Source organism: Scyliorhinus torazame, chromosome 19 (assembly GCF_047496885.1).
Source record: "Scyliorhinus torazame isolate Kashiwa2021f chromosome 19, sScyTor2.1, whole genome shotgun sequence".
NCBI classification, from domain to species: Eukaryota; Metazoa; Chordata; class Chondrichthyes; order Carcharhiniformes; family Scyliorhinidae; genus Scyliorhinus; species Scyliorhinus torazame.
The window spans coordinates 99973667-99991643 of NC_092725.1; the positions used below are offsets into that span (position 1 = coordinate 99973667).

Consider the following 17977-nt stretch of genomic DNA (forward strand, 5'->3'; position numbering starts at 1 on the left):
AGAGTAGCCCAGCTGTACAGGAGGGAGGGAAAAGCAATAGTTACAGGGGATTCATTAATTAGGGATAGCAACAATGATAGGGGATTCATTTAATTGGGGTAACAGACAGGCTTTTCTGTGGCTGTAGTCATATGACTCCAGGATGGTATTTGGCCTCCCTGGTGCCAAGGCCAAGGGCTCACAGAGCAACTGCAGGTCATTCCTCTGGGGAAGGGTGAACAACCAGAGGTCGTGGTACCAATGATTTGGGTAGGAAGGGGGTGGGGTCCTGCAATCCGAATATGGGGAGCTCGGTAGAAAATGAGCAAACAGGACCTCAAATGCAGTAATCTCCGGATTATACCCAATGCCACATGCTAGTGAGGATAAGGCAAATGAATTTGTGGCTGAAAAGATAGTGCAAGAGGGAGGGCTTTAAATGCCTGGGACTGGCTCTGGGGAGATGGCACCTGTGCAAGCCGGTTGAGTTGCACCTGAGGTGGGACTGAGTTCCTTGTGGGGTGTTTTGCTAGTGCTGTTGGGAGGGTTTTAAACTAACTTGGCAGGGGTGTGGGCACCAAGAAGAAATATTAGGAATGCCAGGATGCACAAAATACTGGGAGGGACAGAAAGCACTAGTATAGAGAATAGTAAACTAATAAGTGAAGTAGGCAGAAAGCAATTACATCTAAATCAGGGTTAGTGCCTTGTTAAATGGACCAATTAACGTTAGATACCAGTGACGGCCTTGCCGGGTCAGCTGTCAGGGAAACTCCTGCCGATTCCTGCTCGCCAGCACATTTGGAACAAACTCCTTTAGATTGCGCGCATTGTGCAGTTCTGGGTGCCACACGATGAGAAGGATGTGAACACATTGGAGAGAGTGCACAAGAGATTTACCGAATGGATCCAGGGATGAGAAACTTAAGTTCTGAGAATAGATTGGAGAGGTTAGGACTGTCCTCCTCGGAGAGAAGAAGGCAAGAAGGCGAAGAGGAGATTTGAGAGATGTTCAAAATCATGAGGGGCTAGACAAAGTAGATGAGAAGAAACTGTTCTTGCTTGTAAATGGGTCAAGAACAAGGTGGCACAGATTTGTGATTTGCAAAATAGGCAAATGTATTGTGAGGAAAAACTTTTTTCACGCAAGAGGTTCGGGTCTGGAATAAACTGCCTAGTAGTGTGGTGGAGGCAGATTCAATTGAGACATTCAAGAGGGCATTAGGAGTACACAAGGCAGGGAAATGACACTCCGCTATGATGCTTGTTTGGAGAGCTGGTTCGGACATGATGGGCCATATGGCCTCCTTCTGCACCATAATAATTCTGAGATATATGCTCCCTGGCCTCTTCTGCAATCCCAATGCTCCATAACTGGTGGCAATGCCTTCAGTTATCTAGACCCCAAGCTCTGGCATTTCCTCCCTACATCTCTGCTTTGCTCTCAACCATTTAAGATGCTCCTTAAGATTTACCCCTCTGGCCAAATGTTTGGTCATGTGACCTAACATCCCCTTATGCGACTCAGTGTCGCAATGAGTTTGGTACTCTTATGAAATACTTTGAGATTATGAAGTACTTTGGGATGTTTCATTATGTTAAAGGTGTTATGTACAAGTTGAGGACTCAAACTGGCATCCACACCTGTAGTAGTTCCACATTCCTGGTCTCCTCAGTATTGTTTGGATTTGTAAGGGCTGCACTTCCAACATTCTCCTGAGTTAATCTTTCACTTGCTGCTCAGGGTCTGTGCCTGGGCTTCGTTGAGTGTTGGACATATTTTAGGAAGTGCTGGGGGGTTGTCTGACCTTTTCACCTCCCATTGGCCTCCAGTACTTTTGAATTTGGGAGATGATGTTCATATTCTTCCAAATTAAGAATATAGCACAAAAAGAGGCCATTCAGCCCCTATCTCTCTGCTGGCTTTTGTTTGAGCAATCCAAATCTGATCCCACTGCTCTTTTACCTTGAGATCCACAATAGACAATAAACATAGGAGCAGAATTAGGTCATTCAGCCCGAGTCTGCTCCACAATTCAATCATTGCTGATATGTTTCTCATCCCCATTCTCCTGCCTTCTCCCGATATCCCCTTCTTAATCAAGAACCTATCTATTTCTGTCTTAAAGACACTCAGTGACTTGGCCTCCACAGCCTTCTGCGGCAATGAGTTCCACAGATTCACCACCCTCTGGCTGAAGAAATTCCTCCTCATCTCTGTTTTAAAGGATCATCCCTTCAGTCTGAAGCTGTGCCCTTGGGTTCTAGTTTCTTCTACTAGTGGAAACATCCTCTCCACGTCCACTCTATCTAGCCCCCTCAATATTCTGTAAGTTTCAATGAGATCCCCCCTCATCCCATTTAGCGTGGCCAATCCATCTATCCTGCACATCTTTGTGTTATGGGGGTGAAGCCCATGCAGATACTGTGAAAATGTGCAAACTCCACAAAGACGATGACCCGGACAGTGGATTGAACCTGGGTCATCGGTGCTGCGAGGCAGCAGTACTAACCACTGTGCCACCCCAAGCCTTCTATGTTAACAGCAAGCCTTCATTAATTGTAAGCATATACATATATACAGTAAAGGGTACAGGTAAGGAGCTATCTCCATGTTTAAGCCTTAGTACATTTGTTCAACATCACACTAACCCTAGATGTGGGTCATGTGCCTTAATGCAGCTCTGTGTGGATTGTACTGTACTCCGTCCCACATTAATCTTCTGTATGCAGGACCCTTTACTACACTAACAATTAGTGTAGTAACTGCCTTTTCAAACGCACAAACTGAGGAAAATATACCTTTTCATGTTTTATTTGATGCTGCAAAATAAATACCCTTTTTATAAAAGTACTATTTTTTGTTTCCCTTTTTAAAGAGACAGAACCAGGAACTTGTGGTGCTATCTCACTTTGCTGGGAAATTACATCAAGCGCCACGTCTGTGAGGTAAATATATTAGAGAGGATAATGTACACCTGTAGATTAACACATTGGAACAACGATTAGACTCACCAGTCATCAGATGATTCTGAAGACGTAATGTGCCAATTTATTCAAAAATGTTTACGGCGAGGGCCAGATGGCCTCATCCTGCGCTGTAATAATTGTCGTCCTGTCAAAGATTGACTGCAATGTGTATTAGACTTTATTTAATTACCATGAGATCACTGGTTAGCCCAGTGACATTCTAACTCATTCCTATTTCCTGAACTTGGGTCAAAATCCTTAAACTCCCTTCCCAACAGCAATTTCAGAGGATATCAGAAGTTCAAGGAGGTTCACCGCCACCTTCTCGGGGGCAAGTAGGGATGGACAATAAATGCTGGCTTTGCTACCGATGCTCATAACCCAATTTACTTTCCCCCAGACATTCAGTAATTGCTTTTGACAATCTGCATTGCTATTGTTTGTTAAAAATGTTTTTTGCTTTGTGGTTCCAGTTCCAGTCGGAAACTTTATTTAAACAACAACAATGTTTTTGATGTTGAAAGAGTAAGAAAGTCTGGCTCCTGGCTTCTGGAGCCGTGGATACAGCACACCCTACAGTATTCACAAATGAACAAGTCATCCACTTGGAGAATCTACACCATGTGTATGTAATTATTGAAATTGTCTCTTTCTTCAAAATATTCCCTGCTCTCAACGGTCTATGCTTTGCTAATGAACCATAATAATAGCTTGCTTGGCCTGTGCCTTGGGGTCATCTGTGTATGGAGCAAAAATCAAGAATAGTATTGTGGCCCTTTTACAGAGCCTGTCGAATCTTCCATCAATTTACAATGAACGGATAGAGATCTGATATCTGCCAGCACTGGGCTGCAACCGTCCCTGTCCAATTTCTTTCCTTGCACCTGTCCAAGACCATAAACAGGAAATTCTACACCATGATTTTGGTTGTCACAAATACAATGTCAACTTGCATTTATATCCTGTAATAAGACAACCCAAGGTACTTCACAGGCAAAATCTGACACCGGGCCATATGAGCTATTGGGATAGGTGATCAAAATATTAGGGAAAGAGGTAGGCTTTAAGCAGCAACTAGAAGGGGAGAGAGAGGTGGTGAAGTTAAGGATGAGAATTCCAGACTTGCCAGAGGCCTAGATAGCTGAAGCGCAGTACGACTTACAACACCAGGTTAAAGTCCAACAGGTTTGTTTCGAATCACGAGCTTTCGGAGCACCGCTCCTTCCTCAGGTGAATGGAGAGGTAAGTTCCAGAAACATTTATATAGACAAAGTCAAAGATGCAATACGATACTTTGAATGCAAGTCTTTGCAGGTAATTAAGCCTACAGATCCAGACGGAGCAACTGGAGAGAGGGATAATCACAGGTTAAAGGGGTGTGAATTGTTTCAAGCCAGGACAGTTGGTACAATTTCGCAAGCCCAGGCGACATGAATCCAAGGTCACGGTTGAGGCCGTACTCGTGTGCGGAACTTGGCTAAAGTTTCTGCTTGGCGATTCTGCGTTGTCGCGCGTCCTGAAGGCCGTGTTGCTCCGTCTGGATCTGTAGGCTTAATTACCTGCAAAGAATTCCATTCAAAATATCGTATTGCATCTTTGACTTTGGCTTTATAAATGTTTCTGGAACCTACCTCTCCATTCACCTGAGGAAGGAGCAGTGCTCCGAAAGCTAGTGATTCGAAACAAACCTGTTGAACTTTAACCTGGTGTTGTAAGACTTCTTATTGTGCTCACTCCAGTCCAACGCCGGCATCTCCACATCATAGATAACTGAAGGTACAGCTGCCTATGGTGGAACGATGATGCACAGGAGGCCTAAATAAGAGCAGTGCAGAGATCTCTTTTCAGGCTGGAGGAGATTATCGAGATGAAGGGGTAAATTTTCCAATCCTACCTGCCGTGGGAATTGTCACGGGTGGGTGGGTTGGATAATTTAACGGACCAGTTCAAGGTTGGTTGACCTCTGAATGGAGTTTCTGGTCCCAAAGCCAAAATATGAGATCACGGAAGGGATTGAGCCAAGATGAGAATTTTACAAGTGGAGCATTGGCAAACCCAGAAACGATGTAGGTCAGTAAAAACGTGGATAATAGGTGATTGCGTTTTGGTGTGAGCTGGCAGCAGATGTTTTGCAGAGCTCTTTGATACTTGCCAATTACATGCACAGTGTCGCCTTTCGATCATTGAGATCCGTATAGTCCGGAGGGCCTTCAACTGACTTGTTTTGTGGAACCTTGCTTTCTGGAAATTCTCAAAGTCCCACCACTGACACAGACTGTGGGTATCACAGATAATTGCCTCTTTTGGACAAAATCCAATAGTCATTTACCATTATCATAGCAGTCACTTTGGAAGTGATGCCTTACTAAAAGGTATTGGGTATGTTGACGGTTTCAAATAAGTTAACAACTTTTCCCCTTATAACTTGGTAATTTTTCAATCTGCTAATTTTAGGTAAAGTCAGATGTTTGAGCTGTTCCAACCAGCTTGTATAATGTGATTATACTCTCATCAGTATAGTATAATTTAAGTGTAAAAGTGATTTGACATCGACATATTAAAGCTGCACTTCGTCTATGTTGCAATTGAATGTTAATTTCCACCCCTTTTTTTTTTTTTGTAACAACATTGAGGCCCTCCACACCTACAAGTGGTGTCGTTAAACGGTGCAGAAAAGGCCCCCATCCATACAGCTAACTTGGTGAGTGGTAAGCTGTTGATTGTATTGAGGGTTGGATAGTATGAGATGGGTTTCCCATTTTTCGTACAGGCTTTAATGACTTGCAATCCATGCTGCCTTTATTATATTTCTAGAAAAAAGAAGTCTCTGAACCAGGCTTCCATTTCCAAAGGAACAACAGACTGGGCTGTCGAGGAGAAATGGTTTACTTCTCTGAGGCAGATGGTGTGTCTCTGGCATTAGGTGAGGTTTATATTTTCCTTTAATGTATTTTAAAATCTGAAAAGAGAGACGCATTGCCAAAGATTTTTTGCCTTGCACTCACCAGGACAAATGCAAGAATGCCAAATTTCTGATCACAACTTATTGTTACAAGTAGGCTTCAATGAAGTTACTGTGAAAAGCCCCTAGTGGCCACATTCTGCCGCCTGTTCGGGGAGGTGGTACGGGAATTGATCCCGCACTGCTGGCATTGTTATGCATTACAAGCCAGCTGCTTAGCCCACTGTGCTAAACCAGCCCCAATTTATACCGCCGGAGAAAAGGTTGTTGATTGATTGGCAAGGTTATGCCATTTTGAAAGCGACAGGGAACTATTAAGTTCCCTAAACTCCTAGATAATTCAAAAAAGGTCCAAGGCTTGAACATATTCCTTTGTTTGCAGAGAATGTGTATGTCTGTATGAAAATGTAATTTCCAGCGTCTAAATGAGCCATGTTATGAGCTTGACTGACCATTTGGAATTCTTGCATTTGTCCTGATGAATGCAAAACAAACCTACATCTCTGCACTACTATGTAACTCTTTAAAAACAAAATACCGTGGATGCTGGAAATCTAAAATAAGAACAGAAAATACTTGAAATCATTCGGGTCAGTAGCATCTGTAGAGCGAGAAACAGAGTTGTATTTTAGCTTGATGACCTTTTTATATAAAAAAAAAATAAAAAAAATTTAGGGTCCTCAATTACTTACCTTCACTACTGGCACTCAGATTAAAATAAACTTTTAATCAGGCTTCTTTGAATAAACAACAAACATATCTGTTTATTGTAAAATGAAACTTCTTATCAACACACAAGTACTGCTTGACACACAATTGTACTCTGGAAGCTTCTTATTAACACGCAAGTGCTGCTTAAAACACAATTGTACTGTGGAAGTATAACTATCTATCTCTTCCTTCCTTTAAAAAAAAATCAACATCCAAGTAGTACCCAATTATTTTTTCCAATTAAGGGGCAACTTCGCGTGGCCGATCCATCTATCACTCATGCATATCTTTGGGTTGTGGGGGTGAAACCCACAAAGACATGGGGAGAATATGCAAACTCCACACGGATAGTAACCCGGGCCGGGATTTGAACCTGGGTCCTCTGTGCCGTAGGCAGCAGTGCTAACCACTGTGCCGCCCTTAAACTAATATTGTTTTGCAAGATATTTTCCCAAAGGGTGTTTCATGGAGAGAAGGACTAGTAGTTTTTTTTTGTGACCACTTTTGCTAACCAGTAAAACTAACCATTAAAACTAATTCAATTTCACAGTTCTTGCCAATCAATTCCCCTTGAAGATCAGTATGGTTTACACTTCTTTGAGTCTCTCCTGGGATTTCAGAGACTGTCTCAAGGATTCTCTTTGTACCCTTCTATTATCCGATGAGGATGGCAACAACTTGTCTCAGGAGCTTGTTCAAGACCAGAACCATAAAATCACAAACTTGATGCCATGCAAACGCTACACTGCATGTTTGAATATTGCAGGACAACATGATATCTGTGCTGCGATCCTAACAGGTACTGGTTCTTTATTAACTTTCCAGTTATCTATATGTTGAAAATCTTGCATGTCTTGTCTACAAACCTATTAACACGTTTTTCCATCAACACTTATGCTAAGTCAACAATTTTACCACGTCAGCTGTCACACTTTATTTCAGGCTCGAGCCCCTGGGTGGTACTGTGAAACAAAATTTCTCCCAACTTTGTCCCCATTCTGCAAACTGTATTCAAACTAACCATGACAACACCATGCACAATTTTAAAGTTTACTCTAATAAATTGGCAACCAAGATCGGATGAGTGATATCTGTGCCAATCTCTGTGGATCAACGAGAATTGGAGAAAAGTTGGAAGCATGGAGAAGAGATTTTAAGAGCTGTCAAAACCTGTTCCACACTTGTAACTATGCAGAGATTACACTTTTGAGATATAAAACCCACAATAGCAATGGGTTTATTAGCTACTTTGTGCCATTAATGTTTATTATTCAATTATATCAAAGCTTAGAATCATCCACTGTACTTACATCTCGTACCTGTGACCTGAGCACATCTGTTCACCTCTGTCCACTTTGCAGCTCGTTCCATGTTGTGACATTGTGATATCCAGGCACTGAATTTCAACCTTGCATGTTCTTTATGTAGTAGAGTTGGAGCCATTTCAGAGCAGATGCTATCCTAATATGTCAATCGGAACCCCAATTCCAGAGGCAACAATATTTGTTAATTGTAGACATCATTGTTGCCCTTTCCGGGATGCAGAAATTATGTATTGTGGAAAGGACCAAGTGAGCTGCAACACTGACTTTGCTGAGAAAATTGCTTCCACGTTTTTACTGTTAATTAACAATGATTGGCATCATTAATTAAAAAGTCAGTAAAAGCCCCTCGTTAACATGGCACAATTAGTGGACCATAAATTAAGCAAAATTTAAATGAAACTTAAAATCAAGTTAATTCTGTTCTGGGGGTGATCGGGCACTCCAGATCACTTGCCCCTTGCGTACTTAAAATGCCCAACTCTTTCTGGATGAATGCACACCTGACCAAAGAAAAGAATTGACCCCTGGTTGTCATTTATTTTGGCAGAAATGTTTTTTTATTAGGCATGCAAGATTTCTAGTCGAAGTCCCTCTTGTCTTCCATATTGTGTTGGAGTTTGCTTTCCATTTGGGTTTCATTGTTGCTTGAAGAGTTCAACGTAACAAGATCCAAATACTGACGTTCTCAATTCTGGTCTAAACATAATGCAACTCAAATGGAATATTTAAAGTTCCAAACTGACGTTTTGCATCAACGTTTTAATGACATTTCTTTCTCGTGTAGATCCCATGCCACCTAGCAACCTAACCATAATAACCTTGAGTGCTAACAGTGTTACCGTTTACTGGGACAAGCCAGCTTTGGGAAACTTTGACTGGTTCCAGCTGGATGCCCACTTGCTCGGGCAGAAGGGAGAAGCTGCCAATCCATTACTTCAGTCTTACAGTTTGATGCAGAGTGGGACGACGTTTCTTATTGATGGGCTGCCAGCTTGCCAGAAGGTGAATGTTTCTCTCATGACTGTGTGTGAAGCAGCTGAGGTGAAGAAAAGTGCAGAGATCTTTGTGGTGGCTGATACAGGTAAACCGATCAGTGGCATTCCTTGAAAATAAAATGCGAGTCAAGTCAAAAGCTACAGAACAAAACTGGGGTTAAAAGGGTTATCTTGAGAGGATGGCTAACATGGCTTGTATTCCCTTGAGTTTAGAGGATAATCTCATTGCGTTTAAACTGATTTTTATATTATTCATTCATGGGATGTTGGCATTGCTGGATAGACCAGCAGTTATTCCCCATCCCTAATTGCCCTTGAGAAGGTGGTAACGAGCTGCCTTCTTGAGCTGCTGCAGTCCATGTGATATAGGTACATCCACAGTGCTGTTAGGGAGGGAGTTCCAGGATTTTGACCGAATGGCAGTGAAGGAACAGTGATCTCCAAATGGCACAAATATTTCTGTAGTTTCTGGGTTCTTAATGGTAAACCCAACACCTGACAAATTATCCATCGACTGGCCAAATCCTGCGTAAATGCTAACTTCTAGTAAGTGTCCCTAATAATAATTCCCAACTTTCTCTCTTGGGTGAATTTCCACCCTTCACTCAGCTTTGCATCCTTGGTGTCCCATCTAACCACTGGCATAACTTTATGTCCAATATGTGTAAATGAGATTGATCTCCAAACACTTGAGGGCCAATTCAAAATAAACACATATTTCAATGCCAAGATTCGCTTGTCGGAATTGGAATGGTTCACTTGTGGAATAAATGTGCTTTAAATACTGATCAGTGAACATTCACAAAATAATTGCACCTGTTTGGGTAAGGAAAGGAGAGAGATGAATTTGGAAAAATGATTGTTTTTTTAAAGTATATAGATTGGCTTTGAAGAACGAGTTGGTAAGACTGAAGAAGCTTTATATTTCTTCTGCTCTGATCACCTGTAGCTTAGTGGGTAGCACTCCCAATATCCCGAGTGCAAAAATCTTGGTTGACACACCCAGTGCAGTACTGAGGGAGTACTGCACCGTCAAACATGCTGTCTTTCAGATGAGGCATTAACCCAATCAGGTGAATGTAAAAGATTCTAAAAATCCCTTGCGCTGAAGAGGGGCGTTCACCCTTGTGTCTGAACCAATATTTATCCCTTACAGCCGTTAAAGGGATTATCTATTAACACAGTGCTCATCATTGGATCTTGCTGTGCACTGTTTTCTGCCCCATTTCCCTGTGTTACAATAGTGACTGCACTTTGAAGATACTTGCTGTAGATCACACTGGGAAATGTGAGATTGCATAATTCTTTCTTCCTTGCTTTCAACCATAGAATTTTAGAACATTGAATTTACAGTGCAGAAGGAGGCCATTCAGCCCATCGAGTCTGCACTGGCCCTTGGAAAGAGCACCCTACCCAAGCCCACACCTCCACCCTATCCATGTGACCCAGTAACCCCACCCAAATATTTTGGAAACTAAGGGCAATTTAGCATGGCCAATCGTCCTGACCTGCACATCTTTGGACTGTGGGAGGAAACCGGAGCACCCGGAGGAAACCCACGCAGACACTGGGAGAACGTGCAGACTCCGCACAGACAGTGACCCATGCTGGGAATTGAACCCGGGACCTTGGGAGCTGTGAAGCAACTGTGCTAACCACTTTGCTAGGTAGCACAACATGGGTACCTGGTGCTGTGCTGTGTTTTAATCTCAACTGGATCACTAATTGAACTTTTTCTTTCATTATTCCATCACTTACTGCACACAGCCCCAGTGAAGTTTGTCAAAGTTATTCAGACGACTGGTTCCACTGATGGCTACACTGTATCCTGGTCAGTGACGGGCGATCTATTAAAAATTCTCTTCTACATCTACAAAAATGGAACCTTGCATCACGCCCAGAAACAAACCAAGTATGTTTCAACTGGCCTCAAACCTTGTACCCTGGAGACAATAACACTGGAGGCAGTTTGCAAGACTGGTGCAGTGGCCGATGTGAGGACAATCACTGTGGCAACAGGTCTGTACCTTTTTCAGATGTGTTCAAAATACACAAGTTCATTACTTCTTTTATTAAAATAAATTTAGAGTACCCAATTCATTTTTTCCACTTAAGGGGCAATTTAGCGTGGCCAATCCACCTACCCTGCACATTTTTGGGTTGTGGGGGCGAGAACTACGCAGACACTGGGAGAATGTGCAAACTCCACACGGATCCAGAGCTGGGATCGAACCTGGGACCTCGGTGCCGAGGGGCAGCAGTGCCAACCACTACGCCACCGTGCTGCCCAAGTTCATCACTTCTATTGTGTTTTCATGTTGGACTCTTGTAATTCGCTCTGCATTAAAGTAAACTTGCATTTATATAGTGCCTTTCCTGATGTTGGGATGTCCTGACAGTCCATGAAGTACTTTTTTCCCTCAAAGTACAAAACTTCTGGAAAGTGTGCAGGAAAGCTTGGTACAACCCAGGGTGACTCTCCTCCTTTGCTGCACTCTGAAAGAAATGGTATTGGCGAGGCATGTAGCCAGGCCTCTATTTTACACAACTTATGGGGATGGGAATATGTTTTAGGTGATCCTGATTGGCTGCCTGGACTACACCTCACCCCGCTCTTGAGCGCTGTTGGCCATCCTGATAGGCTGGCAGTTCTGTAGACCCAGCAGCACCAGGATTGAGCAGTGACCACCATTGGGCCAATAGCCAGTTTCCAAGAAAACCTGGATCTTGGGACTCTGGTAAATGCAGGGATTTTGAATGGGTGTGCCTGGCAGACCCCACTGAGGGGGTGGGGGCTGTTTTAGTTGGGTGGGGGGGGGGGGGGGGGGAGAGAAGAGATGCTTAAAGGTGGGGTACAATCTTGGAGGTGATAGTGGGGCCTCTAATGGGCACAGGACACCCTCCATGTGGTATGCCCTTTCCTGCCCGAAAGCTACTGGACTGCCCACCTTGCCTCTGCCTTCTTCTGCCGTGGGTAAATAGTGCTGAAGGTGGAATTGATCCTTTATGTTCACTACTAATGTTCACTTAAGGGCTTCAATAGGCCCAAAGGCGGATGGGCTGCCTTATTCCCCCCCCTCCCCACCACGTAATATCAGACAGTGGGCAGGAAGGCTACGGGCAGACCACCTGTTCTACTTTACAAAGCCCCTCCACCTTCCTTCAAAGGTTTGGAGTCTGTAAAATCACCTCCGTCGTATATACCCAGTTCAGCTAAAGGGCCTCGATAGGGAGCATATTCTCTTCAATCACCAGTAGGTTTTATTTTATTTTAGTGTGGTTGGCTTTTATTCTTTCACAAAGCCTTACAGCGTTTAAAAGGCTGTTAATTCTCCACTGTAGGAGTGAGACATTTTCACTCCACTCTCACATGTCAACTGTGTCGAGGGGGGAAGAGGAGTGTGTGAAGATGGATTCCTGGTCACTGGGGAATTGGACGGAACTTCTCCAACTAGTGAGTTGGATTCCATCCAGATAATGCTTGTAAATATTAAATTCATGGGATGGAAATGGTTGTATATTCAGCTAGAGCTAGAAACATTTGCAATGTAACTGTACGAGCTGTTAAACATGGATCTTTTGTTCTTCCCGACACTCCTTTGCTGGTATGGTAGCCTCTAATAGGCAAAATGCAATTTTCATTACATTATGATAAAGGAATAGTATTACTTGTGTCAAGTAGAGATACTTAGTTCAGCGTAAACAGATTATTGGTTTTCTAGAATTTGGATATATTATTGGACTTGTATTGATTTAAATCTCTCTTGCCAGCTCCAGAGGTGATCACTAATTTGTTCTATCTGCAAACTTTGGATGGAGGTTTTTTCTCCTGGAAGTCCCCACCAGTATTTCATGGTATTCATATCAGTATTGACAACGTATTAATGGCTTTCACCAGGAAGAGTTATTACCGAGCATTGGGTTTGAACACCTGCACTCAATATCAGTATGTGTTTGAAGCCGTCTGTGGAGGCTGGAGAAGTAAAGCTATCACCAGGGCTGAGTTCACAGGTATTCTATCATTAACGCAAAACTTCAAATCCATGGTGAGGAAATAATTTTAACTGGGATCCGAATATTTTTTTCAAAACACTTTTATGGAAGCGGAGACTATGAATTATTTCAAACAGAAATTGGATGGGCACTTGAAAGAAATATACTTGGAGTGTTTGGGGGGCGGGGGGGGGATTGACTGGATTGCTGTACAGTGAGCCAGCATGGATTCAATGGGCTGAATTGCCTCCTCTGTGCTTTTATGGCTCTATTATTAGCTGAGATTAAAGAGGCAAAAACAGGAGATGGAAAGGAACCAAAATTCTCAAGCAAATTAGTACAGATGTCTGGTTTGGAGTGTCTGCATTGTACTAAAGTAGTATGGTTTGGCTCATTTTTGAATTCTTTAGGTTGTCCTCTTGATGACCCAACCTCTGAACATAAATACGTTAAGGTGCTGCCAGAAAAATTACATGTGCGCATTTACTTTCCATGGGAGTTTTCTGATTATATGAATGATCCAACTTCAAGAGCATATCTAAAACTGGCAACCATTGCCAAGTCCAAGGTAAGATTTAAATGTATCTAAACATGTAGAGATCTTGGAGAAGGAACAAAGTTGACCTGGAGGAACAAGGGGCTTCAGTTCTGTGGTGCGATTGAAGAAATTGAGATTGGTCTCCTTGGAGCAGAGAATGGAAAATTCAGGAGGTTCAAAATTATATGTTTTGTTGTGATAGTTTTTTTTTGTTTATGGAATGTGGGTGTCGCTGGCTAGACCAGCATTTATTGTCCATCCCCCAATTGTCCTTGAGAAGGTGGCCGTGAGTTGAAGCACTGAAGTCCATGTGGCGTAGGTATACCCACAGTGCTGTTTGGGATGAATTTCAACCCAATAATAGTGAAGGAACACCGATTATATTTGCAAGTCAGGATGGTGAGTGGTTTGGATGGAACGTCCGGGTAGTGGCGGCCCCAGGTATTGGCTGCCCTTGTCTTTCTAGATGGTAGTGGTTGTGAGTTTGGAATGTGCTGCCTAAGAAACCTTGGTGAATAAGGAGTCAAAACGGAGAAACTGTTTCCAGTGGCAGAGGGTACAGATTGAAGAGGATTGACAAAAGAACAAGACTGGTGGAGACAAAGAGAATCTTTGTGGAAGCACTCAACAATAACTTGGGAATTAGAGAAATACTTAACTGGGAGGGGAGTGGAACCATAATTTGAATCGCTAGAATATAAATGGCAACTATTGTAGAATCATAGAATCATATTGTAGGGTGTTGAAGAAGTCTTCTTGGTCATACGTAGGCTAACTTCGGACTAATTAAAAATTTACAGTAAAGGGTGCATGTTGGGAATGGTCTCCCATGCTTGCTGGTGTACACTGCTCTGCCCAACACTAGACTGATCCATGTATCTCTTACATCACTGCGGGGGATGTACTCAGTCCCACATTAACCCTATATGTGCCAGACCCTTACCTATCGTAACAATTGCTGCTTTAAATGTGATGTTCATGACTTGAGAAATGTGAAGTACTTTGTACCACTAATCTCCCATGTACAATTTGAATTTGTAATGCAACACGATTGTGTGTTAATCTCTCAGATTCTACAGTTGTTTCTGCATTCTGGACAATTCTCTAGTGTGGGAGTAGAGATGTTGTACCTGATGAAGAGCAACAACACAGTTGAGATGAATGTAGCAGTAGATGTCCGATTCAGTAACACTGTCTCAAGTCTTGTGCACCTTCTGACTGACTTGAATGTTTCTGACGTGTCCGCCATGGGCAGTGCACTATTCTGGAATGGTAAGGAGTTGATTCCCTTTTCTCTTTTGATCATCCATCCTAATACTGTATCTCCTCCTCCTTTGGCTTGGTGCCTGTCTGATTTTTACATTTTAGAATATTTTCCTATGTTAAGACAGTAAACACACACTGTTTTAAAAAAAAAAAAGATATTCTATTGCAAACGTGTATCAAAACAGGTTACAACACATAAAAAGCCCAGGAAGCATACGTCCCCAGCAATCAACTATACAATCTTAACAATTATCTTTCTCCTTTTTCACCCCCCCCCCCCAACATGACGAACGACTCCTCGAACATGGTCACAAACATCCCCCACCTTTATCAAACCCCCCTGAAGAGCCCATTAACTCAAACTTTATCTTCTCCAATCGCAGGAAGTCGTACAGCTCACCCAAACAAGCCACTACCCCTAGTGGCGATGCTGACCGCCACTCCAGTAAAATTCGCCGCCGTGCAATCAGATCGCCTTCCTCCTCTCCCATGAGCTCCGGCTCATCTGAAACCCCAAATATTGCCACCGAAGGGTCCGGTTCCACCTCCTCCTCCACTATCCTGGCTGAGACCGTGAACACTCCCGCCCAGAATCTCCCCAATTTTTCACAACCCCAAAACATGTGCGTGTGATTCGCTAGCCCCGCCCACATCTCTCACACTCATCTGCTACCCCTTGGAAGAACTCACTCATTCTCACCCGAATCATATGCACCCTGTGCACCACCTTAAACTGTATCAGGCTCATCCTTGCAAAGGAGGAGGTCCCGTTTACCCTACGCAATGCCTCACTTCATACTCTCCCCATTTCTCCTTGATCTTCACCACCCACTTGAATACCTACTCTGAGCCATTGGCAATGCTGCCGTCTCCATAGTCCTCAAACTAGACCTCTTACAAGATTCCTCCTCCATCCTAACCATCCTAACCCACTCTACCCCTTCTGACAGTAAACACACTTGGCTGCATTCTTGATCTGTGCAGTTTTCTCTGTACACAAATTTTAAACAAAAAATGATTGCCCCAGCCCTTTTTGGATTCTTCTGCCGCAGATAAAGTGGATAATTTTATGACTCTGGAATGTATTGCAGATGAGGATGAATGCGCAAATGCAACTATTAATGACTGCCCAATGAAATCAGACTGCATCAATACCTTTGATTCATTCACATGCGTCTGTCACCAAGGATACTTTGAAACAAGTGATCAAGAGAGAGCTTGTAAAGGTATGGTCCCCATTCCGTCAATGTGAAACTGAAACCCTGACATAGAATACTTTTCATTTAAAATAAATCTGCAGCATGTTAGGACACGAGAAGGACGTTTGAAACAAACAAACACTTGGGAAGAATACTGGGGGTAGCTAATAATAATAATCGCTTATTGTCACAAGTAGACTTCAATGAAGTTACTGTGAAAAGTTATTATTATTCTTATTCCCACCATTTTTGCTAACCTTTAATGAGACCAGTGAGCTTGTTTGGTCCTCAATTGTCATTCAATGTTAATTTCTGTATGGATTGTTCATCAGGTCTTGGAGCTCACACCAGCAATGCTTTGTCCTGCTGTGGACTCTCCTGAGAAGCTCTCTCCAGCAGATTAAGTTTTGAGATCCTGACCTGTTAGTATATCTGGCCCTCTCTTCCTTATTCCAAAACGATCCATCTTCAGTTCTTCGCACAGTCCTGTTGCTTGCTTGCTGGCAGCTACAAAATGAAGGAATCTCTCTTCAGTAATTTTGTGCCCAGAGCACATGACGTTAGCCGGGCGCATGACCTGCTCTCTGCTGCTGCTTCTGGTGGGAAGACTCCATTGGTTATATATTTTTTTAAATCTGCTCCTAGGACAGCGCACTGACATCCGCAGGAGGCATTCTGCCGCACTGGGCTCCCGAGTCTGCGCACTGCTACATCTGGCTGAGGGGGTCCACAGGTGCAGGATGGCTGGCATTCTGAAAGCCAGTTGCAGCGGTATTTTTCAAAGCCGGTCGCAGCCTTTGGGCACCACTCAGCGAATGATCACTGTCACCCTCCCAACAACACCCATCCACGGGTCACGATCCTAAGTTTGAAAATGACTGATCTACAAGATGCACTGCAGTGACTCACTAAGGCTCTGCTTTGTCCGTACCTTCCAAACCCACAATCCCTACCACCTAGAAGGACAAGGGCAGCAGATACATTGGAACACCACCATCTGGAAGTTCTCCTCCAAGCCACTCAACCATCCTAAGAACTATATCACAATCCCTTCACTGTCACTGGGTCAAAATCCTGGAACTCCCTAACGGAACTGTGGGTGTATCTACACCACATGGGCTACAGCGGTTCAAGAAGACAGCTTACCACCACTTTCTGAAGGGCAATTGGGGAAGGGCAATAAATGCTGGCCTAACCAGAGCCCACATCCCAAGACCAAATAAAAAAAGAAAGACTTGTAGAGCTTTCAAGAGCTTACCATTATTAAGGCTTTAATGATTAGAGAAGAGATTCTGGAGAGGAATGCTGGTTGCTTTGAGGTAATGTCCAACCTTTCACCCGCATCTGATTTTTAAAAACATTTCTTCCAAGATGTCATCTCATTCTGGTGTATAATTTGGGAGGTTGCCCTTTGTGTATCTTGTCCAAATGGTCTTGCTGACTAGATAATGAGATGATGACGGAAAATGCTGGAAATACACAGCTGATCATTTCAAGCAATGTCAGAGTTAGTGTTTCAAATACAGACGGGTGGTACAGGAATCCCCCTCCGCTATCTCACTCTCTAACCCTTTTCCATTTTGGATACTGGTGAGTGAGTCGGTTCCTCAGAGGACAGTAGCAAGAGTCAAGTGTGTGGCACCACAGGTGGCTCAGTTGCACAGGAGGGGTGGAAAAGTGCTGCAGGGATAGGGGATTCCATAGTTAGAGGAGCAGACAGGTGTGGCTCCAGGGTGGTATTTTACCTTCCTGGTGCCAGGGTCAAGAGCAGCTGCTGGACATTCTTTTTGGGGAGGGTAAGCAGCCAGAGGTCATGGTCCACATTGGGACCAATGACTTGGGTAGGAAAAGAGATGAAGTCCTGAAAGGAGATTTTGGAAAGTTAGGAAGGAAATTGAAAAGCGGGACCTCCAGAGCAGTAATTTCAGGATTACTTCATCTCTGTGCCGTGTCCTAGTAAGCATAAGAATTGGAAGGTTGAGCAGTTCCACATGTAGCTGGAGAAATGAGTAAGATGGAGAGCTATAGAGGCATTGGGA

At 43.3% G+C, this 17977-nt stretch overlaps 1 protein-coding gene across 1 annotated transcript in view; it reads left to right on the top strand.

The window, feature by feature from the left end:
* Window positions 1-17977, top strand: part of LOC140395964 (uncharacterized) — a 46456-nt gene that overhangs the window by 9863 nt on the left and 18616 nt on the right. Inside the window, exons 3-13 of the mRNA XM_072483993.1 lie at window positions 2859-2928; window positions 3423-3574; window positions 5583-5650; window positions 5764-5872; window positions 7173-7421; window positions 8732-9028; window positions 10710-10961; window positions 12714-12953; window positions 13346-13503; window positions 14544-14745; window positions 15831-15965. Coding sequence (XP_072340094.1) covers window positions 2859-2928; window positions 3423-3574; window positions 5583-5650; window positions 5764-5872; window positions 7173-7421; window positions 8732-9028; window positions 10710-10961; window positions 12714-12953; window positions 13346-13503; window positions 14544-14745; window positions 15831-15965 — 1932 coding nt within the window. The remainder of the gene's footprint in view (window positions 1-2858; window positions 2929-3422; window positions 3575-5582; window positions 5651-5763; window positions 5873-7172; window positions 7422-8731; window positions 9029-10709; window positions 10962-12713; window positions 12954-13345; window positions 13504-14543; window positions 14746-15830; window positions 15966-17977) is intronic.